Source organism: Gopherus flavomarginatus, chromosome 4 (genome assembly GCF_025201925.1).
Source record: "Gopherus flavomarginatus isolate rGopFla2 chromosome 4, rGopFla2.mat.asm, whole genome shotgun sequence".
Classification (NCBI taxonomy): Eukaryota; Metazoa; Chordata; order Testudines; family Testudinidae; genus Gopherus; species Gopherus flavomarginatus.
The window spans coordinates 77,095,068-77,119,121 of record NC_066620.1 but is presented as its reverse complement, the minus strand read 5'-3'; the positions used below and the strand labels follow the sequence as shown (position 1 = coordinate 77,119,121).

The 24,054-nt window shown below is 41.4% G+C and overlaps 1 protein-coding gene across 1 annotated transcript; it reads right to left on the bottom strand.

The window, feature by feature from the left end:
- Positions 1 to 637: 637 nt before the first annotated feature.
- Positions 638 to 23,454, bottom strand: OPN3 (opsin 3). The gene is made up of 4 exons (XM_050950439.1): positions 23,109 to 23,454; positions 7,486 to 7,805; positions 5,073 to 5,324; positions 638 to 1,187 (listed from the first exon to the last, which is right to left on the bottom strand). Exons 1-4 carry the CDS (start codon positions 23,452 to 23,454, stop codon positions 924 to 926), a joined length of 1,182 nt encoding a protein of 393 aa, XP_050806396.1. The 3' UTR covers positions 638 to 923.
- Positions 23,455 to 24,054: the final 600 nt, after the last annotated feature.

Genomic DNA, 24,054 nt, shown 5'->3' with positions numbered 1-24,054 from the left:
TTGCCTACTGCTGAAATGCAGCATCCTCTGGAGTGCAGCACTGCAATTATTTTATGCCAGCAATAATCCCCATGACTTTTTACAAAAGTAAGTACAGAGCAACTTCTGTAACTGTTCTGCTGAGTGTATTTTAAGAAGGAAAAGTTATTACTCAGATTTGAAATTTAAGAAGCAGTTGGTTGACACCTGCTACTCTCACAAAAATATCACAGCAGATTGAATTTTCAAAAAGTAGTCAGGGCCTCTGTTCCATGAAATGATAAATGTGTGTATGAGTTTGGTTTGGTTTTCAATCCCTGCTAATCTATATTTTCCTCTATTTGTTTTTTGTTTGGTTGGGTTTTTTACACTAAAGCAGGATGTAGTGGTGTGTAAAATTTCTGATACTCTCCTTTTTGTCATCTCTTTACCAGTCCCTTTATTCTCTTTCTCTAAAAATATATATTTTTATTTCTCCAGAACACCTCTCAAAGTGGTTAAGGGCACCTAATGAGTAGCACCAAAACAAAAACAAAACAACTTTGACTAAACAAAGGGGCAACTTTCTACTGGCTTTGTACTGTGTCTGACTGCAGAGGGGACAATTTGAAAGTCAACTTTTTTTTGTCAAGATCAGGTTTTAGTCAGCAAACCCAAGTCCTGCTTCTGAAACTCCCCGCATTTCCCAGGTAAGTCTATGGTGCAAGGAATGCTGATTAATCATGTTTTAAAAAATTCAGAGTCCAGCAACATGTTGGGTACAAATGTAAAGATTTCTATACGTTACCATGATTAATTGTTCAGAGTTTCATCCACTGAAGTGCTTCAGTATTTTGCAGCTCAAGGACAGTGCTTTCTTCATTACACTATCATCAAAGAAGATGACCAAACAGTTTAATTGGCTAAAGTCCATTCAGGTTCTGACACATGTTGTAGCTTAGTCCCTATAGTGGCTTTACTTGGATCACATTTACTTTCGTGCCAATGTGTTTGCTGCTGTTGTCCATTTGCTGGGCGTCATCACCAGTGATGATAAAAATGATCGAGGAAGAGCTAAAAGTCACTTTCTTCTTTGGCCTGATCCCAGCTTTCTGGGACATAACTATTGGTCTTATTGGCTTTTCATTCCCTAACACTGGTATTTCTTTCACGGTTCTCTGGAATCTTAGCAAGCGAAAGCACAAGAACTGCAAAAGGCATTGTCGAAACTGCAAAGAGGGAAAATTAGACTCAAATTACACCTTTCAAAGCTCTCACTTTCAAAATGCATCCAGTGATGACAATCGTATCAAGTAGTTCTCAGTGAATTGTTATACCAGTTTCTGTAGCTGCCAACTGATTTCGAATTATCAGGAGTAATGCAATGAACTTACTGGCTCCTTACTGGATATCTTTCCTCCTTATGCACCCCACACACTCAAATGAGCAGGAGGGGACCAACTAGCCGGTTGAGATCACTGTTACTCAGTTAAATATGTTGCCAGTAGAGGGCTCCATAATCCTTAGAGAACAGGAAAAGGAGGTAACAGGGAACTGGGTTTAGGAGAGACTGGGAGCTAATTGGAGAGGCTGCATGCAAGTAAGAGCAGTAGGCCAGGCATAATAGCCTAGGAGCTGGCTATAGAGAGGGGGCAAGGCAGCCTGCAATGCTTCCCTTTCAGCTCTGAGTACTCTATGGAGGTGGTGTACCACAGCACTCCCAGAGCCACCCTGTGGTGGGGTTGGTTACTGTGCATATGTTGCTGTAGAATAGTTCTAATAATTTTTTTTCATTAACTCAATATTGCCAACTTCAAATATTCAAAAATCATGAGGTTGGCTTAATCAAGATTTTGGAGCCTCTACAGTTCATAATGTTAAGTTTTTTACCCTACAACTATTTAAAAAAAAATCTGAGTTTTTTTCCTGTGATTTGCATGGCTCCAGAAACTGGAACTTTATTAAACGCCAAATTTTATGGACTTGCAATAATATCCCAATGGTTGGCAACAATGAACTAACTAATTTCCCTTGGAGTAAAAATAGTAGTGGAAAGGAAAACTATTAAATGCTTCCCTATACTAATGGATTTAGATCTGGGATGTGATCTACATTCGTCTGTCCCATTTTAAACACAATCACTTACAAAACATGTGATCTTACTTTACAGATATGTAGTGCAAGATACTCCATGGCAACTCTTGTGATTAGATAGAATTTTAAGGCTTCCAAGAATAGAACTGTGTTAAATGTGGCAAATATGGTTTTACTTTCACCATAAATATGTGTACAGTACTTCCAAATCTTCACAAACCTGAAAAACTCTAAGTGAACTTGATCCCTGAGATAACTCATCAGTTTAACACAAAACAAATTAATTTGGCAACATCTTGAAGGGAATCTAAAGAAATCCCTGGAATTGTGGTTGGACATTACCACAAAAACCATGCTCTGAAAAAGCCCCAGCACCCCTGCTTCAATTTCAGGACTTGAATGGGAGAGTCCTTGGTGGTCGACCCCTCAGCATTTTTAGGGGCTACTCTCTGCAATCATTTCACCATCTTTGTGTCCCTGGGGAATACTGCCTGGTAGACAGCCTGCTTCCAATGATCACTAGGGCTCTGCTGACAGCTCCTGGAGACCCAGTCCCAGTTCAGGGGCTGGGAAGCCAACTGCTGCAGAATGGGGTGAGCGAGCCTAACAGTACCTGGAAACATGACTCCAGCCAGGTTCTCTGCTATGGAGCTGCTCACGCTGGAACCCCAGCAGGTCTCCAATGGAAACATGCCTGTGTTCTGGCAAAAGTTGTCTAATCCGCAATAGTGTCTACCAAACATTTTGGACTAACGAATTTGGCATTTTCCAATTAAATGTAGTTACGTTTGGTCAGAAAATTTTCCACCAGCTCTGGGTATTATGTCTGGGATGAATTAAGCCCATGTACAGGTGTCAACCCTACAGAATCTCACTCAGTTGATGGGTCCCTGTGAGCTTCAGAGGTTTAAGGGTTGCTACTGTATTGTACTGGGAATCAGTTTGTGATCTGGGGTTTGAGTCAGAGCTGCTACATCAAAATCACTTAGTTTCAAATGTTCTTTACGTATATGATTGAAAAGCCCAAGTGAGAGATCCTGGAAAACTTCATCTCTAAAAGGTAGCCAAAAGTCAGGGAAGGCCTTTCAGAAAACATTCATATTTCTCTTTTCTTTGTCACATTATGCTACTTCGTGTATATAGAGAACTGTGTATTGAAACTCTGCTTAAAGTAAACTAGGAAGTTTGTTTAGAGGGGCTGCAATGTGCAGGCTATTTCCAAATGATGCTTTGCTTCATAGTGGTATTTATCTTTATTATGATGCAAGTACTTTTTCATAGAGATGCCTAGCTTCCTCACAGGTGTCTTTATAAATAGGTTGATCTGTAAATCTCCATTTCCTTTTGTCCTGTAAAAGCTTACTCAGATAAGTTGGCTACTGCCACTATTGAAGTAGCCTAATGCTCAGAAGAAAGACTAGAAAAGAAGCCTATAAAATTAAATCTCCATAAATTTTCTCATACAAAGCAAGTGTTTTCTGTTTTGTTCCCCTGTTTCAATTCCTCCAAAATGCAATTCACTATGACTCACAAATTATTCTGACTGAACATCCTTCCATTGGAAAAATACCAAACTGGCAAAGCAAACATTCCACAGGAACATGTCACTTTTGACAAAATTTTCATTTTGAAAATAATTGAAACTGGAATATTTTAAACATGTCAAAACATTCTGTTTCAACATTTTCAGAACAGAATGTTTTCATTTTTCATTTTGAAATTACTTTTAATTTAGAAATATTGTATTTTATTTGTAAAAAAATAAAGGTTGAAGTCAAAATGAAATGTGTTTGTTTTTTTTTTTTTTTCAACAAAACCTCTTGATTAGCCTGAATAAACTTCTGGAATAAACTTCATGAACAAAATTCAAAACTTTTGACTCTTTGCCCCAATTTGTGACAAAACAAAATTTTAAAATCTAGAAATTTTGTTAAACCAAAAATGTTTTTTTTTCTCAGTCAGCTCTAGGGAATGTCCTTATTTTAATATTAATAGATAAACCTTTGGTTACAATAATACTTATTTTTTTCATATAGAAATGTTAATTCAGGAGTGTGTCACATCGGTACTTTGCGTAAAACTTTCCATAGTCAAATATATGTAGTTTGTGGTTTTTGTTTTTGTTTCAAAGCATCCATACCGCTTGGATTTTATTGTAGAAGTCTTATTTAAATTCATAGTAAAACCAAGACACTGTGTTCTAGGGGATAGGACACTGGACTAAGGCTCAGGAAACATGGGTTTTATTCCTGGTTCTGCCACTGGCTTCCTGGGTGTCCTTGGGCAAATCACATCTCTCTGTGCCACAGTTTCTCCATCTGTAAAGTGGGATAATGATACAGACCTCCTTTGTAAAGTGCTTTGATAACTTCTGATGAAAAGTGCTATACAAGAGTTAAGTATTATTATTTCCCTAATCCAATCCAGATTCTCTCTCACACACCCTAACCTGAGCACTGCAGCAACCTGCTAAACTGTAACAGTAAAGCAGAGGATGCTAAAATCCTAGATTACTATAGCAGTTCTAAATTAAAGATGAATGTAGAGGCTGTGCTGTAGTTCTGGGATGCTTCTGATCTGGGTTGAACTTCCCCTGAATCACCAAAGTTCTGGGTGCAATAAGGGTGCTGTTTGGATATGTTTCCAGTCTGATCTGCCTTAAAGGACATATTGGGCTAAACACTTTCAAACTTGGACACCTAAAGTTTGGATATTTGTTTCCATATTTGGGATAGAAGCAGCAGCAAATAACAGAGGGGAATGGAAGAGTCTGGTTTTTGCTCTGTTTGCCGCTGTTGCCATGGGGAGGATGTGATGTAATAATTCCATATTTGTGTGCTCGGGTGGGTATATGGACACCTCAGTCCCAATTTTTGACCCTTTTGCTAATGAGAGTGATTAACTGCCCTTAATTTAAGTGTTCAAGTTTTAAAACTGGACTCCACATCCAGTATAATCCTCACAGCTGTGTCATATGCTTTCTTTGACTGCTCAGGTAAGTAAGTTTGTGATTAACCTACCTTTCTGCTCATGAAGATGTAGATGACAGGATTATATGCAGTGCTTGATTTGGCAAAGAAAGATGGGATAATAGCCACTGTTGGAGTTACAAGGTTGCTGTAGCCAGAAGCTACTAAAAGGGAGACCACTGCATAAGGCATCCAACAGATAAGGAATGTGGAGATCATTAAAAAGCACATTTTAGCCACTTTCTTTTCATATTTTAGGAGTTTGATCACTTGAATGGTCTGAAAATCTTCAACACAGCGAAGCTGCAGGGAGGGAAAAAGGGAAAAGGCTGAAAACAAATGCAACAAATAGCTTTTAATTTTTCTTAGTTTTTGTTAATTCTCAATTGCCTAGCCTATAGTTTTTTAGGAGCAGAGACTATTAATCCCATTTCAAGACTCTTTAGTTCTTTTGCAGCTGAACAGGTGTTTTCTGCTCATTTAGGATGTGTAGTAAATAAGGTGCAGATATAGTTTGAGGAGATACAGGAAAATGAATGTGCTAAAGAATGACATATCAAATAACCTCAGATTACTTTTTTTTCATTCAAATGAAAGTATTTTAGGAAACTAACATGCACCCATCCATTAACATAGAAAGTTTCTAGTCTCTGACTGATGGTTTTTTTCCTTAAATTTTGTATATGTTGGTGCTGAAAGAACAATCCTGGAGATTTATTTCTTCTATCTATATAGACTATGCATAGCATGAGAATTGCCAGTACAGTAGAACCTCAAAGATACGAACACCAGAGTCATGAACTTACGAGTCAACAGGACAGCCTCCCTATGGAACTGGAAGTAAGCAATCAGGCAGCAGCGCAGACAACCCCCCTCTAGCAAATACTGTATTGCCTCCAGGCTTTAGACCTGGGGCTCTGGGCTTCAGACAAGGGGGGTTGGGACTGCCCCTGTGGCAGGGGGGGAGGGAATCCCAGGCACTGGGCAGGGATGACTCTGGACTTCTGACCTTGGGAGCACCATGACTCAGGGCTTTACACCAGGGGGGAGCACTCGGGCTCGGGGCTTCAGCCTCATGGCTCCACTCCTGGCTTCAGCCCCGCTGGGGACTCCAAGGCTCAGCACCTCAATCCTGCAGCTCTGTTGTTGGCTTCAGCCCCACATGGAGCACCAGAGCTCAGTGCTTTAGCTATGAGGGGTGTGCCAGTTTCAGCCCCAGTGCTTGCCCCATAACTAGAGCCCTGGCACCTGCTGAAGCTGTGAATGGAGTGGAGACCCTCAAGCCTCTAAAGCCTTGTGCTCTAGTACTCCCATGGGACAGAAACCCTGAACCCTCGGTTGGGAACCCTGGCACTCCAAGGATCAGAAGCCCTGACTCCCTTTCCCCCCCTCCCCTGCAGTTGCAGCCCGAACATCCCCCTCACCCGTGGCTGAAGTCCATAACTTCTTGTTCAGAATTATGGAACATTTCAGAGTTATGGACAACCTCCATTCCCAAGGTGTCTGTAATGGAGGTTCTCCTGTACAAGATTCTCCATGCTGCCCTGCCAATTGATTTATAACCCTAACATGGTGGCACCACTTCTTGAGGGGAGATGATAGTTCATTCTCTATGCCACTGCAGCTCTCAGCCTTAGCTGAGTGACTTTCAGGAGATGAGAAGTACGTGTGTAACACTCATACCTCCCTAATTACTATTATAGTTGTTTGAAGAGACGCTGGTCCACTGTAAACTGGACTACCAAACTCAAACATAACAATTTCTAATTACGGCAGATTTGGACTGAATTAGAACTGATGACCTAGATGAAGAATACTATCTGAACAAACATCCCTGATAATAACTGCATTTTACAAAGAAGAGGTGTTTGGGTTATTGCCTCAAAAGACTGCTGGCTCACAAACTAAAAGGGATGCACTGGATATAAAAACAATGCATACTTACCTCAGGTATCTAGCATTACTGGAAATCATCAAAGGGAAATTCCTATTGTTCCAATCAATGCTAGCATTAATATTTTATGTTGTTGCTTTATCAAATTTGTATAGTAGGATTCTTTTTAGAGTCTCATGAGACTTTTTTATTTCAATACTTCTGACGTGGGAGGGGAGTGTATCTTATCTCTAGGTAATTTTTCTAATAGCATTCAAAATGAGATTCTGCTTTTCATGAAAGGGAACAGGAAAAAATGAGGCACATTAATGGAAAGTAAAGATACTACATGAGATAAGGAGCACTGTACGGTAGGCTGAAATTGTCAAAGTTGCCAAAGGGATTTAGATACCAAATTCCCAATAAAATAAATGGAAATTTGGCATGAAAATCCCACCCTTCATGTACATTAACTTTTCTATCAGATATCTTATCAATAAAACCTTGGACTATGTACATCTCCAATACCAATTACTCATTTACCTTTTCATTGAAATTATTCATTGCATATGAATAATAGTTTCAACTCACCATTCGTATTGTATATAGAATATGGCCATAGCAATAGGCCATGATCCCCACAGGTGCCACTAGGCAACCAAGAAAGAAAAAGAGCACAAAGGAGGCATCACGGGGGTTTTTTGACTGCCAGTCCACTGAACAACCTAGTCCATGTATCTCCAGAGTGTATCTGTTCCAGCCTAGAAGGGGTGCTCCTGTCCAAGCTAATGAGTACAACCAGATGTAGGTGATGGCCCTCCAGGACCAAGAGAAATCAATCACTTTTGCATGAACGACTCGAATGTAGCGCTCGTAGGCAAGAACAGTGAGGGTCATAATGGAAACAATTCCTGTAAGGAGAAATAAAGAAAGCTAATTGTGATCATTAAGTAGAGAGTCATGAACAACTACCCCACTAGTAGTCTGTCAGCAGGGGAAGCTTACCATCAGACACTTAATCAGACACTGCAAAACTACACATTATGGATCCAATTCTGACATCTTTAAACCTATTGAGGGCATCTCCCTCCAGAAATTATTCCACCAATTTCATAGGGACTTTTCAAAGCGAGTAAGGGTCTCAGAATCTGATTGCTGTGCAACTTCTGAACTTCACAGCCTATGCGTCGCATATGGAAGAGGAAGAAGGGTCCAGGTTAATCTGTATAGTCATAAATACAACTTGGTTAAGCAGGAGTTAATTGCAGGTACATTTAAGGTTAAAACCACTGTAAAAGAATGCTGTTGTAAACCACACCACCTATTAGAAACCCAGGAAATTCAGAGCGAAGACTAAATTTAAAAGCAATTAAAACATTTGAATGTTCTGAAAGGCACAGTTAAATCTCCCAAACAACATGAATGGGTAGAATTCCAACTTTTGACAGCTGAACTGTCACAGAAGCTACGGTGGAAGTTTCAATACCATATTTTTCTTTTGAACTGTTGGCACATTTCAAGCCCACACTTCTAATGAATGCAGCATGACAGGAGCCTTAGATTAAGGTCAGTACTGAACAGTGCATCCTACCAGCACTTTTGTTGTGACTTATTCTCTTCAATGGGAGTTTTCCCTGTATTAGGACTGCAGGATTTGACTCTACGTGAGTTGTGGAAATTAAGATCAGTGTCTATTTTATTAACATAGTGCAATCTTCAGTCAACCGAAGCCCTGTGCTACCACTGTTGATTTAGCAAGCGTGTCTCTCCTCTTAACAGCAAAGCCTAAACACAAATGTATTTATTTCATAGCACTCAGTATGGTTGGATGCAAATCTCTCTAATAGAATTTGTATATGTCCTTTCTAATAGGAAGAACGGATATTTTGTCATGCACATAAAATGTTTGATTTCTGCATAAAGATTTGTATTTATCAAAATCATGCTTTTATTTTGCTGTGAGACTGTTGAACATGCAGGTTTTATTATTCCCTGAAATGGGAACATCCATTGTGCCCTAAATAAAATCTTCAAAGTTAATCATAGATGACTAAGGCTTAGCCTTTTCCCAAAGTGAAAAAAGCTTCAAGGATAACAAATATAACATATGTTAACAGTAGTCTCAGTAGGCACCATATTAAAATTAATTTTAGAGGAACATATAAGCATGTTTGAAGATAGATGTAATTTGTTGTCTCTGCTTTCGTGTATCCTGTGTTAAAGTATCCATCAATAAAATATGTATAATATTAATTGGTTACCTCACAGCAGTACTGGGGGGCTTAATAAATGTTAGTAAAATGTTGTTTTAAGACGTCTGTAAGAAAGGTGCACAATCAATGTAAGTGGTGGTGGTGGTGGTAGTAGTAGAATACATCCCTTAGAAGTAACGAGAGGTTCATGAACTTCAACTGATTAAAGCATGGTGGAAGAAGAAAGCACCAGATACTCTGTAGCTCTACTGGATGTGAAACAATGTAGCTCTCTTTTAGTATGAGCACTTCCTTTCTATGCTGGTATCTGCAACCTAATCATTAAGAAAACGAAGATAGTAGATAGGATTAGACAACCGTGTCTAGCACTTAAAAAAATGGGTATGTGGCCTTGACCCTGAATCCTGCACAATTTGTTTCTTCAGTGGATTCTTTGCAAGAAGAGTAGCTTTTAGCAAAGCAGGGGAGCGAAGTGATAGTGGAAAATACAGGAGGTTCTCTGGACAACTAGGAAGAAAGCGCTTTAATGACAAGTTCTTTAGGGCAGCGTATTTAATTCGGGATCAGGAACAAATTACACTGAAGAGCATGGGCTTCAAAAGAGCTTATCAGGAATTAGAAAAGGATTGTATGCTAATATCATGTGGATTTTAGTTGCTGGGTGGAGCTTTGTAACCCCAGTGGATTACCCGGACGGGCCGCATGCGACTCGCAGGCCGCAGGTAGCCCACCACTGGTTTAAAGCGTTAGTAAGAAGCCATTGATTTGACAGGCCCCAAAAATGACTCAAATAGAAGTTTTCTTAAAGATCTCACTTTTAATTAATTCCTGAACATATTAACAGATTTACTTGAGGATCTTTAGAAAAGTCAGTCTTAAATCAAAGGTCACTTGCAGTAGGTTCTTCATACAAAGCAAAAAGAGTGAAGCCCCATTTAAGTGTATATGGAAAGCAACCTTAACTGTGACAGCACTATCAGAATCTCCAGAATGTACATCTGCCATCAGAGTTACTTTCTGGATAACCCAGAACCCAGTGTGTATATCTATCACCTTACCCTTGAAGCCTAGTCTGTTGAATCAAAGTAAGTTTATATATAAATTAATCCTTTCAATCTGCTAGTGTCGGTGTAAACTGTGATTAACTGAAATGAAGAACTGGTTTCAAACATGCAGTTAAATATAAAAGCACATGTAACTTTCCCTCCTTTGTATTCAACTTTACAATTACATATTCATTAAATTTAGTGCTTGCTTTTCATTTAGTTTACAGATTACATCCAAATTCTCTCCTGATGTATCATCAATAGAGTTCCTGAAATAAATTGTTTCTATTTCATTGTGAAAAGTTTATGGGCCTAATCCTGTAGTCTTTACTCAGGCAAAACTCATACTGAAGTCAATGGAAGTCTTGTCTGTGTAAGGATGTGACCAGTAACTTTTTGTCTTTTAATTTACCTACAATATTTAGAATGCTTTCACTGTCAAGATTCTCCTTTTTATATTGGGCTTCAGCTCAGTTTAGTTCAACCATCCTTTTTTATCTTCAGTGGATTGTATTTTTCAAATGTTGTCATTAGACAGAGGATAGTTTAATTAATTTACATTTTAAGAATAAAGTCTCTATAGCCAATACATACTCCTGTATCTCTGCCAAATACTAAAGCTAAGTCCTTGCATCATCAGGATTGATGGAGAGAAGGCAGATCACAGGTAAGAGGCTTATATGAAGGATTATGTTTTCAGCAACGTAAAAATGTTGATTTGCTGGATTCATCTATGCTTCAGAGGAACTTGTACCAGTTGAGTTTCACCTTCCCATTGTGGAAAATTTATCTGAGATAGGATGCTGAACTAGATGGATCATATGACGACAGCAAATGGGACTTAATGGAACATCCACCCCAGGAGTTAAAAGTTCCCTTTTTGTCACGATACTTCTGGAAAAACCACTGAGGGAAACATAGATCCATGATCGCCCTGATGTTTGATCAGAACATAAATCTGCACCAGATTATAGTTTCATGTAGGGTGATATTTGTATCTTCAGGTTAGAGAATAATGAAGAATGTATTGTGCTGGAAGCTGGAACAAGGCACCTAAAAGCAGCACCACCAGCCTTACCCAACTATGAATAGCTGAACTCTATCAGCCTCTTATTAGTCAAACACTAGCCACATCTGAGCATTAATAATCTAGAATTCTTTCCTCTTCTTCCACCCACATTTGCACAGACAGGTCTAAGCAGAAGAAAGAGGATTTAGTATTGTTTACCTGACTCTCAAATAATGTCAAACCCTACAAAGTACCTAACTCTGTCATACTAAACAGATGAGAGGGGTTGGCAAATTATTCCTGATCTGGCTGGGTTATCTGCTAACAACCTGAAGTATAAGGATTGATGGCCTTTGTAATTATGTTTCAGCTAGTGACATTCCAGGTGCTATTCTTATTCATACAAATGGTCTCATGTTTTGAAATGTATTGGTAGCCTTAGTATACTGTGGATTAGCCTCTGTATACTGTGGGGATGAATTCTTCAGGCTAAATATATTTTTGTGAAAAACCTAGTCCAATGAACTGTTACTTTCCCACGTTTGTATGCATAGGTGTGTGTGAGTTATTTAGAGGTATGCTGGCTAGTCAGCCTATGAGTAAAAGTGCTCATAACTGTGCCAAACACCACATGCATGCATTTTTCACAGATCCTATTCCCTGTGAGATAATCTAGCCTGAGTTGTCTCTTAGATATAGTACAGAACAATTCCACATTTCAAATGCAGTTAGCATTGTTCCAATATGTACTGTGTCGGCCTCAATGCCACGCTTCCCCTTGGTGCTGAACTAGCACTTAGTACATCATCTCCTTTAAGCAGTGGGAGTTGTTATTAGACTCTCAAAGTACTGATTGGTACTGGAGAGCGAGAGGAGTGAGGGACGAGGGGAAGAATCCTAATCACAGAACTACTAAAACTAAACCAAAAAAATGACATTTTTGTGGAGGGGACAAGATTCCTCAATTTGTTTGATTCTATTAAATTCTGTATTCAGGGCTCTCCCTGTGGTGTTCCCCTACTTCAGTGTGCTTAACTAGAAAATTGCCAAAATCCCATCACTCAGGTATGTATGTTTCCTGTGTTTCTTTTCCCTTTCCCATTGTCTAAGAAAATATTCTTTATGATTCACACTTTTACTGAGGGTGAAGAGATAAGCCTGCACTCTGATTACACAGATATTACAATTGCATCCCCTGGAGAAAGCTGATGGAGTAATTAAGCAATCAGGTTGGAAAACTGGATGGGATAAGGAACCAATCCAGGCAGGAAGGAAATGGTGGGGTGGATCAGGGCTAGTGTTCCTTTTAGGTCCTGGGGAGAGGACCAAAAAGTGCTGCTGGTGCTGTAACTAGACTGTTGCATGGGGATTGCTGGGGAAATGGGGGCAGGAACTTAACATAAAAGGATACGGAATACAGTGACAGCACTACCTGGAGTTCATGCTGTTTCTGCGGGGGAAAATGTGGGAGGAGCCACACCCACTTGCAGACTCCACCCATTTGGAAGGCCAAACAGCCATCAAATGGTAGCAACCTCTGGTCAAAACATGAAACAACAACATGCTAATAAGATGCTTTACGTCCCACTGGCAATCCCTGTCTGAGCTGGTTTAATTTAGCAAACAAATGTATGTCCGAACATTACTTGGTGATACCAACAACGCATCACTGAGGATTTTCAGCAACATTTAGTATTAAGTTCATTTCCTTCAATAAAAGCTAAACAGATTGAAGAATATTCAAGAAATATTAGACTAAGGCTTCAAATATATTTTGTCTAGTGGCCCATTATCAAACAATTGTAGAATTAATATTCACTGTTCACTCTTGTGAGCAATTAATTTGCTTCAGACAAACCACTAAAGCTAAGAGTATATCAGGCAAGTTCTTTGCTGTCTACAAGAAAGGACACGTCCATGAAGCTGTTTGGCAGATAGCATTAGTTTCAGTGGGAATACAGCTGTGAAAGCAGCATATAGTGACAGTGTGAGAGAGGTTAGTGGAGGGCAATATGCTCTCAAATTGGGTAAGGAAGGGCTTCTATTTGAATAGTTGGTAAATCTATGTCAAATGGACTTTTTCCGGCCCACGACCAGATCTCAGCTTTCAGATAAATCTCTGGCAGTTTAGATCATCTAACATTTAAAGGAAAAACTCAGCTTGTCTTAAATTTTTTAAAAAAGGAAAAAATTCCTTCTGAATTTAGTACAAGACCATTTGAAACTTTTCAGGGTTTGAATAAAGTGCGTTTCACCCTCAGCAAAGAGCCGTTTGTGGCATTGTTCTCCAAGGGTATGTCAACGCTATGAAATTAGATCGATATTATAGAAGTTGATTTTTCAAAATTAATTGTATACAGTTGATTGCGTATGTCCACACTAAGCGCATTAAGTCGGCGGAGTGCATCCTCACTACTGTGAATAGCATCAACTTACGGAACGGTGCACTGTGGGTAGCTATCCCACAGTTTCCACCCATTGGAATTCTAGGTTAAGCTCCCAATGCCTGATGGAGCAAAAATATTGTCGCAGGTGGTTTGGGGTGCATATCATCAGTCTCCCCTCCCTCCATAAAAGCAATGGCAGACAATCATTTCACGCCTTTTTTCCCGCACAGATGTCATACCACAGTAAGGGTGCAGCCTGCTCAGTTCAGCAAAACCACCACTGTTGTGTCCTGCTGGCAGCAGACGGTGCAGTAGGACTGTTAACCGTTGTTATCCACCGCTTCTGCTGCAACTCTGCTCTCCAGCAGACGTCACACCATGGCAAGCAGAGAACCTATTCAGCTCACAGTCACCGCTGCTGTTGTGAGCATTGTAAACACCTCACACATTATCCTTGAGTACATGCAGAACCAGGCTAAGGGATGTCAGCATGAGGAGGATTTTGATGAGGACATGGACACAGATGTTCCTGAAAGCACAGGCTGTGGCAATTGGGACATCATGGTGGCACTGGAGCTGGCTGATGCAGTGGAATGCTGATTCTGGTCCGGGCAAACAAGCACAGACTGGTGGGACTGCATAGGGTTGCAGGTATGAGATGATTTACAGTGGCTGTAAAACTTTTGCATGCATAAGGCCACTTTTCTGGAACTCTGTGAGTTGCTTTCCTCATCCTGGGGGCTGCTGTGATCCAAGTAGCCAGGGCAATCACTAGCCTTCTGCCAGCAAGGGTAGTGACTCTGGGAATTGTGCAAGTCATAGTGGATGGCTTTGCTGCAATGGCGCAATAGACGGAACGCATATCCCCATCTTGGCACCGGCCCACCTTGCCAACCAGTACATAAACCACAAGGGGTACTTCTCAATGGTGCTACAAGCACTGGTGGGTCACAAGGGACATTTCACTGACATATACGTAGGATGGCCAGGAAAGGTGCATGACACTCTCATCTTTAGGAACTTGGGGCTGTTTGAGCAGCTGCAAGAAGAGACTTATTTCCCATACCAGAAAATTACTGTGGGGGATGTTGAAATGCCAGTAGTTATCCTTGGAGACCCAGCCCACCCCTTGCATCCATGGCTCATGAAGCCTTACATAGGCAGCCTGGACAGTAGTAAGGAGCAGTTCAACTATAGGCTGAGCAAGTGCAGAATGGTGGTAGAATGTACCTTTGGATGTTTAAAAGCTCGCTGGTGTTGTTTGCTGATGAGGTCAGACCTCAGCGCAACCAGCATTTCCATTGTTACTGCTGCTTGTGTGCTCCATAATAGCTATGAGAGTAAAGGGGAGATGTTTATGGCGAGGTTGAGGCAAATTGTCTGGCATCCGATTATGAGCAACCAGACACCAGGGCGATTAGAAGAGCACAGCTAGGTGCACTATGCATCAGAGAGGCTTTGAAAACCAGTTTAATGACTGGTCAGGCTTCGGTGTGACAGTTGTGTGTGTTTCTCCTTGATGCAAACCTGCCCCCATTGTTTATTTTAAATGCCCTGTAAGCCAACCACCCTCCCCTCTTTGAAATAAAGTAGCTATTGTTTTGAAACCATGCATTCTTTCTTTAATACTTAATTATTTTTTTTTGTAATTAACAGATAAGGGAGCCTGGGTGGAGTGGAGAAGGAGGGAAGGACAAGGCCACATTGTTTATTGTAGCCACACTACACATCAAACTGCTTGACTGACAGCCGCCTGTTCTTGGGCCATCCTCTGGAGTGGAGTGGCTGGGTGCCCAGAGTCTTCCCCCACCCCCACCCCATGTTCTTGGGTGTCTGGGTGAGGAGGCAATGGAATTTGGGGAGGAGGGTTGGTAGTTATACAGTTGATGCTGTGGGGTCTGTGCTCTTGTTTGCTTTCCTGCAGCTCCAATACATGCTTCATCATGTCCGTTTGTCAGCTGCTTCAGCATGTCCGTTTCCTCCCCTATTAGCCTCAGCATTGCATCTTGCCTCTGCTCTTCGCACTCACTCAATTCTTTCCTGGACTCTGCCACTGAATGCCTCCATGCATTGAGCTGTGCCCTATCAGTGTGGGAGGACTGCAACAGCTTGGAAAACATGTCATTGCAAGTGCGTTTTTTTTCACCTTCTAATCTGTGATAACCACAAAGATGGAGATGACAGGGGGAGCGTAGAAACATTTGCACCTGGGGGGAGATAAAAAGGGAGAGTAAAATTGGGTCGGCTTCTTATGCCTTCATAATATGTGGGAATGTTTTCAAACTGCAGCACCCCCCTTTCCCAGAGCAAGCAATGGATTGGATTTCACATTTAAAAGGAGGGGCTGCAGTATTCGGGTAGATGTGCAGCACACACCTGCCCTCACTCCACTGCATGGCTATTCTCTGGGGGTGATCCCTTCCCTCCTCCCCCTGCCACGTGGCTATTCTCCGGGATGATCCCTTTTAGCCAAACGCAAACAGCCCAGCATGAATGGGGTCCTTTTATTGTTCCCTTACAAAAATTCCCCTATTTCAACCAGGTGATCATGAATACTATTGTTTTTAAACCCTGTACTGTAGTTACAAATGTGCACTCACCAGAGGTGCCTTCTCTGGCCTCAGGATCAGGGATCTTGTCTTGGGAAGGTATTGGCTGTAGGGTGATGAAAAGTTCCTGGCTGCCAGGGAGATTGGATTCACTGCTTGCCTGCTGCTCCTTCTCCTCCTCCTCATCCACAAAATCCTTCTCCCTGTTGCATAAGACTCCCCCCTTGCAGGTGTCCACGGACACCTGCAGGTAGGGTCCCCACCTAGATTGCCATGAGCTGTTCATAAAAGCAGCATGTGTGGGGCTCTGACCCGGAGTGACTGTTTGCCTCCTTTGTCTTTTGGTAAGTTTGCCTGAGCCCCATAACTTTCATCCGGCACTGCTGTGTGTCCCTGGTGTAGCCTCTGTCCAACATGCCCTGTGAGATTTTGACAAATATATCTGCATTTATTCTTTTGGATCAGAGTTCTGCTTGCACAGATTCTTCTCCTCATACAGCAATCAGATCCAGTGTCTCCCTTTCGGTCCATGCTGGAGCTCATTTGCGATTCTGGGACTGCATGGTCACCTGTGCTGCTGAGTGCAGCTGAGCTCACCACGCTGATCAAACAGGAAATTAAATTCAAAAGTTCCCGCGGCTTTTCCTGTGTACCTGGCTAGTGCATCAGAGTTGAAAGTGCTGTCCAGAGCAGTCACATTGGAGCACTCTGGGACAGCTCCCTGAGGCCAATACTATAGATTTGTGTCCGCACAATCCCAAATTTGACTCAGCAAGGTCAATTTTAGAGCTATTCCCCTCACCAGGGAGGAGTGCAGAAGTTGATTTTAAGAACCCTTTAGGTCAACGGAATGGGGTTGGTTGTGTGGACGCGGTCATTTTTTAAATAGACTTAACAAGGCTAAATTCGACCTAACCCCATAGTGTAGACCAGGGCCAAGGCATTCCCCGAGAGAGAAGAGGCTATAAAATCGCTGGGAAAACTTTCTAGTTTTTCTCCTCACACTAGTGGAGGAGACCATAAAGCCCTAACTTGTAATATTTACTTGGCAGTTCACCTTTATTAAACTGGTCTACTTAGAACAGACTTCAATTTTCAAGGAATGTCATTTGTATCTGCTGCAGCTCAGGAATTCAATTATCTGTGAAGCTAATGAGCCATAATTTAGCTGTTGCATATCCTATGAACTCTCCAACAGTGTGGGAAGAATATTTTCAGTCAAATGGCTATTAAGAGCTGGATGTTTAAAATATGTTCCAATATATATCTTTACAAGAAAAATAGCATGCTGTTAGGAAGGACATGGCTTTCCATTCATAATTAGAGTACTGTTCCTACAAACTGATTACATGAAATTCCTAAAATCACTAGTATGAGACAGTGAAATCTGTGCAAGTTAACACCCTTGTCTCAAAAATACCTTTCTTAAGATCACTTCTGTATGCAACCAATTCAGCATTCTTTGAGAGCTTGCTTAAGACAAATTTCAATGCATTTGCAAATGTTTATGGGAATAGTATTTTTGATAGGTGGAATAACCCTTGTCAGTGTTAGCTGAAATTGTGTATGTAGCAAGAGAATAATATGCTCCTTGGAGTCAATCAGGCATTTTTCTGAAACCTCAGGAAATATTATCACATGTACAGGACTAATCCTATGCCTGATAATAAAGCATAGCCCTCCTGCATATATTGGGATTCAAAACAGCCTGATATGCAGTTGCGAATCTGTCTGCAGGTGGGTACTACTAGCTATAGATTTTTTAGATTCATGACAAGCTACCAGATGCACATCTTATGGTTTAATTCTCTGATTCTGTGGTCCTTAGGCAAAATTCCTGCTTTAGTTAATGGGAACTGAGTCTGTTTTAAAAAGGTTTGTGTTATAGCCATCAGATATCCTCTCTAGCATGTGGATAGATAACTGCATGCTAGACAAGAAATCTTCCAGATAGATTCAGCAATATAGCTCTTGTGACTAAACATAATTAAGATGCCACCTGCTACCAAATTGGCTCCCATAGGTTGGGAGGAGGGGAAGGAGGTTCATATTCTCATAGGCAGAGGAGCTCACCAGGACAGGTATGAGCTCCTACAAAGCCATCAGAATGGAGACCTCCTTATAGCTTAAAATACACCTATTAATTGAAGTACCTATCTCTTCCCATCATATAGGAACCACTGTGGCTCCACACTTACGATTTAATGGACTAGATGGGGGCTATAATCTGGGAAAGGTAATATAAAAGTCACTTAAAAATTCAAGAGTAGTAATTAAATTTACCATATTATTTCCCACCCTAAGTATAAGGAATCCTGCAGATGGTGGCACAGTAATGGTAAATGCCCGCTCTTTTCCACAGTCCCCATTGTGAATACATATACAGGGAAGTTTCATCTGACTTCAGATTCTGCTCAGAAAAAAATTAATCGGGAATGGATTATTATTCATGAAACAAGAACAAAGTTAGTCCTACATTGCGGATGATTTAAGAGTTTTGGGGTCTATCACAGAGTACTTCCAGTCTGACCTTGACAATTCCTTTATTTTCCAAACCAATAACCACACTTACTGGTTCCAAAGATAACAGCAGACTGAGAGCCTGTTAGAGTGAACAGCAGGCCCCGAGCAACCTATTACTGCCTGGGGAGTAGCCACTGCTACACGGTCTTGTCAGCTAATGAACCAAAATTAATGCAAAAGTAGGGTACTGCAGGAAACACATAAGAAATAGCATGTATATCCCTGGATCAGATTGGACCCTGAATCAGTCAACTTTCACTGGAGTTGAGTTCCAAGCCCTGTTACTTTTCCCCTGACTGCAACACCTTAGAATGTGGAGTTTGCTGACAACGTTTATGTTTTGGAGCTAAGACACCTGCAATCTGTCAAAACAGTTCTCAAAAAGAGAGGCTCTTTTAAACAGGAACTCTTAAAAGTGCACTATTCCAAAATCCCAACAGAAATAAGTATCCTTATATTTGTGAAATAACCTCCCAGAAATTACATGGTAAACTAGAATATGCCATACAACATGCAGATGCTGTCTCAATGTCTTTTTTGTACCATGCCATACCTATCATATAATACTGATATGCTCCAGTTGAACACAGAAGCATTTTGATATCTATTTTCAAAGTATGACCAATAGCAGTCTTGTAAAAACAACTTTGTTTAAAATAAGACTGAAAACTAGTGATTTTGGATGCCCATCCTTAAAAGGATCTGGTTTTCAGAAACTGTCATGAACCTAATTTCAGAAAATCAGACCCACTTTAAACTATCTTAAAATGGCTTAAATTGGCGTCCAAAAATCACTCGTCACTTTTGAAAATCTTAGCCTATAGCACTACAAAGCTGACTTGTGCAAAAGTGGTGTGTGAAGAAATAAGTACAGAATATAACTCTGATATCTAAGATTGTCTCCATCCTAGAATGTGGGCCTTTCAACTGAAGACCGTTTAAGTTTACAATGGGAAAATCTGTGAGTACAAGAAGTGAAGAATGAGAAAAGAGGATTTACATGTAACTATGTCTTAGTAGAAAGAGTGGGCTGATGTTCTCCAGACTGGTTGGTTAATATAATTCAATCCCAAATGCTTAACTCTAATATTCTATTTGTAGGTCAGCCCTAAGTTTGTGTGGTAGTTTTGTGATGGTAGTAAATTCTACTAGAGGATATAACGAGATCACTATAGTTGAAACCTGGCCTTTGTAGGTGATAAGCTAATTCAATAAGCTTCTATTCTGCCAGGGAGGAATGACTAGGTCTATATTTAAGATGTGAGCACAAACAATAGTGATCACAGCTAAACGCCTTTTGGTCATTCAGTGTGAAATGAGTCAAGTTCTCAGACAGGTGTCAAAAACACAAAAACTAATTGGTACTTGCAAGGCCAAGAATTCAATATCTGTGATGACTGAACTACCTGTTCACTCTAGAAATGACCCTGTTAGGTCACTGTGCCATGGCATAATGAGAGAATGGAATGTGCAAGGCTGCACCTGGTCTATTTACAAAAGGACATGAACTTCAGAAAATTCAGAACTGTCAATTTTCAAGTTCTTTTTGAGCACTAAATTCACTTTTAGACGGATGTCATGGTGGACATGACAAAGTCAGAGTTCCACTTTAGAAGTCACTAACATGCAATGTGTAAGTGAAACTCTTCCTATTCAATAATTTTGGTAGTCTGGAATGCACCTGTTTTTAAAGTGACAGGTATTTGTAACATACAGCCTGGCTATTTTGTTCTTTTTCATGTGTGTCTAGATTATACGGTCTTCTTTCTACAGTTATTGGGAACAAAAAAAAGTATATATAGTATGTGCAAAATTCAGATTATCTGTAATATATAGAGTACCTTGAGATTAAGATAGTACGGTTTTATTTATATATACATAATAGTTAAATGATTTTGTTTTTAATGTGGAAGTTGAACAAAATGCATTAAAGTATCAGATTCCCTAAGGCAATGCAATTGGCAATTCAAGGAGGAAGAAAATTCTAGGGGAAAGTAATTATGTGCATCAGTGATTCTGTGGTGTAAACACTGGCCCAGCTTCTAGATGCAGCCTTAAAAGTTTTTCTGAATTTTTGGAACAACTCTGTGTGCGCATGTGGTTGTGTTGTTTGTGTGAATGGGGTGGGGAGGTGTTTTTGTATTTTTAAAGCGCAAACTTAGCAGTCATAATTGTATGGATATATTAAAAAAAGACAAGCCATTAACACTTCCAGAAAGGAACTGAAAATGATTTCAGCTGTATATAATAGTGCATTTACCCTGGCAATATATACGTATGGTTTTAACATGTGATATTTTTTGAAGATGATGATCTGATTATAGCTTTTTCACATCGATCTCTACAGTGTATTTTATATTTTGGATATGTATTTAAGTACAAAAATGTAAAAGGGTGAGGTCACATGCAAAACAAACACTGGTAGATGCATAGAGTTTTTTTTTTTTAAGTGTCTGAAATACCTGACTGACGTAGATAACATTATGCTAGCAGGGGTCTGTCCTACTATCATGGCAAGCATGAGTGGGTTTACTTTTAAGACCCCGGTAATGTGCTAAGCACTATACAAAACAAGTAAATCGTTCCTGTTCTAGTGAGTTTGCAGTCTAATTGCATCTTGCACCCACAATATCCTTTCATTGCACAAGCATTTCCACTGTTAATAGCTTTAGTGAAACCAGTCATAAGCGATCAGCTAATTCACCACCAAATAGGTTGTTTACTAGAGGTGAACTATAGCTGAAGATACAAAAATTATATTGGGAAGTTTGGAAATCTTATAAGGGGTTGCTTATTGGAGGTAGACTAAAGCAGGTGCATATATTTTTGTGCACACATCTACCTATATTTTTGTGCACACATCTCTCTGTATTTTATAAGTGTGTCAAAGAATTTCTGATAGTCAATAACCATATTTCAAAGTTCTTTTCTAACTACTTCTGTGATTGTTTACAGCAATTGCTATATCTTTTTGCAACATTATTAATCACCAAAGAAAAATTCTTCTTTCTAGCAGCCTGCACTGATAGAATACATCCTGTGTTTTATCAGACTTCCAGAAACTGTCTCTAAAAGTTACTTAACGTCTTTCATATTTGACTTTGTCTTTTTAAAAATGTAAATAGTGGTTTCAGAAACACTTGTCACTACATAAAATTGTACTTTACAGTATTCAATAGTTTAGGAATGCTACAAACACCAATAATACTTGTTTCTCATATGGGTGAAGTGAACATTCAAGATAAGAGCAGCATCAAAAATTACACTTTTGTTACTAATGCTTTTTTTTTTTTTGACAAATCAAGTGTACTGGTGTGTCTTCAGAATTGATGCAGAGAGTGGAAAAAACAAAACATGTTCCATGTTTTGGATAACTTCCTAGATAAAGACCTAGCTGACTTCTAAATTTCCTGATAATGTGATGTGGTTCCTATGATACTCAGACTTCTCTGCTGTCTGGCTGGTCAGAGATGCCTCTGGTGTGTTATTAATTATAATTTTCCCTTCTCCATAAGGTTTTGTTTTGCCTTACAAATTTGTAGTGATGACACACACTGTTCAAATAAGTGAAACATTTTCTTTGAAGATGTTTCTATGTTTTCAAAACAGCTTACTCAGACCCTTTTGCCAGTAGGGAGGGGATGTTGCAGTACACTTTTCTGATTCAGTTATAGCTCTCCTGATTAATTTTCAAGAGTTTTCTTTCTGATAATAAAAGTTATCAAAAGGGGGTATAGGCTGTAATAACTACTCTACATAAGTAAATTTCCACGCAGAAGGTCCTAGTCTTTGAAGTTGCTTGGTAAATATTATAATCACTACAAGAAACACTTTATACTTTCAAGCAGTAGCATCCTTCATCCTAAAAGCACAGTAAGCAGAGACTGTAGGTTTTCCCCCATTCCCTTTTCATGGAAACAGTCGTTTTGGCCAGGACTTCACACTAAAACTGCCTTTCTGGACATTATTGATATCTAATAAGGGAAAGAGGTGCTGGAGGAAAAAGGAAATAGTATCAATAAGAGGATGAAATTGGTGGCATACAGTAGTGGAGAGAGAAAATGGCACAGGGTCAGTAGTGATGTGGGGAAAATACATTGATGATGGTCTGAGATGGTCCCTGGGTGTGGTATAGAGACAAGGTTATGCAGAGGGGGGAGCTGGAGCTGGTGGGATGGAGATAAGGTAGAGCATGTTGTAGAAGTAGGTGATATGGGGACCGAGATGGGGCAGGGTGGTGGTGGAAGGGGATAAAGTGGTGTGGGTGGAGTTTTGAGTCAGGAAGTGAAATGAGGGGAAAAGATGATTGCAGGTAGGTGGATGGTAGGAGGCTTGTGGGGTGAGGTGGGTGGGGAATAGGGGATGAGGTAGGTAGAGAAGGGGGGTGGGTGGAGGGCAGGGAGGTGGATGGGGAATGTGGGCTGGAGGGCGGTGGGGTGAGGTGGGAGGCAGTGATGGGGGGGTTGGGGGCGTGCGGTCCCCCTTACCGAAGAGGCTGTTGCTGAAGCCGTCCCAGAGGCAGCCGGGCGCCTCCCAGACCCAGCGGCTGCGGAGGCAGGACACGAAGGTGAGGGTCCCCCCGCAGAGCGAGACCAGCAGGTCGCTGAGGCTGATGTTGAGCAGGAAGAGGTTGGTGGGGGTGCGCAGCCGCTGGAAGCGGTAGTACAGCACCAGCACCAGCAGGTTGTTGCACAAGCCCAGGATGCCGATGGTGGCGATGAGCAGCGCCAGGAGCTCGTAGGTGCTGGGGCTGAAGAGGGGCAGGTCCTCCCGCTGCTCCTGCTGCCCCGGACCGGGCGCCAGGCTGCTGCTGCTGCTGTTCCCGGAGTACATGGCTCCGGGGCTGGCCGCCGGCTCCCCGCTCACAGGCGGAGGCTGCCCACGCCCAGCGCGGCCCCGGGTCCAGCAGCAGCTGCTCCCTGCTGGCCCCTCATCCCACCGCCGGCTGCTGCCCGCACCAATGAGAGCGAGAGGAGGAGCTGCCACCTCCCGCCGCCAGGCCGGTTCCTGGTGGCCCCCCAGCGGCGAGCCCCGTTCGCGGCGGGGTCAGACTGGGAGTGTGGGCTGCGTGCCGGGTGTGTGCCAGGGCCGGGCCGGGGCAGCGGGGCTCCCTTAGCTGTAGGCGCGCACAGGGCGAGGCCCCGCTGGGAGCGCTTGAAAACCCACCGGCGAGCTGCCGCCCAGACCCAGCTCCCCATTAAAACGCGGCAAAATCCGGTCTCCTGCGAAGGGTTTTACAGGTACTCAGCGGGGATGCTAATGCTTCTCGCTCGCCGGTCCTGCACAGATCTCCCACCTGCCCAGCTTCAGGATTCATTTCACTGGGACTGGCCAGCAGGGCCGGCTTTAGGCCTATTCCCCCAATTCCCCCGAATCGGCCCGCGCCTAAGAGGGCCCCGCACCCAGTGAGAATCCCTTCCCTGGCTAGAGGCA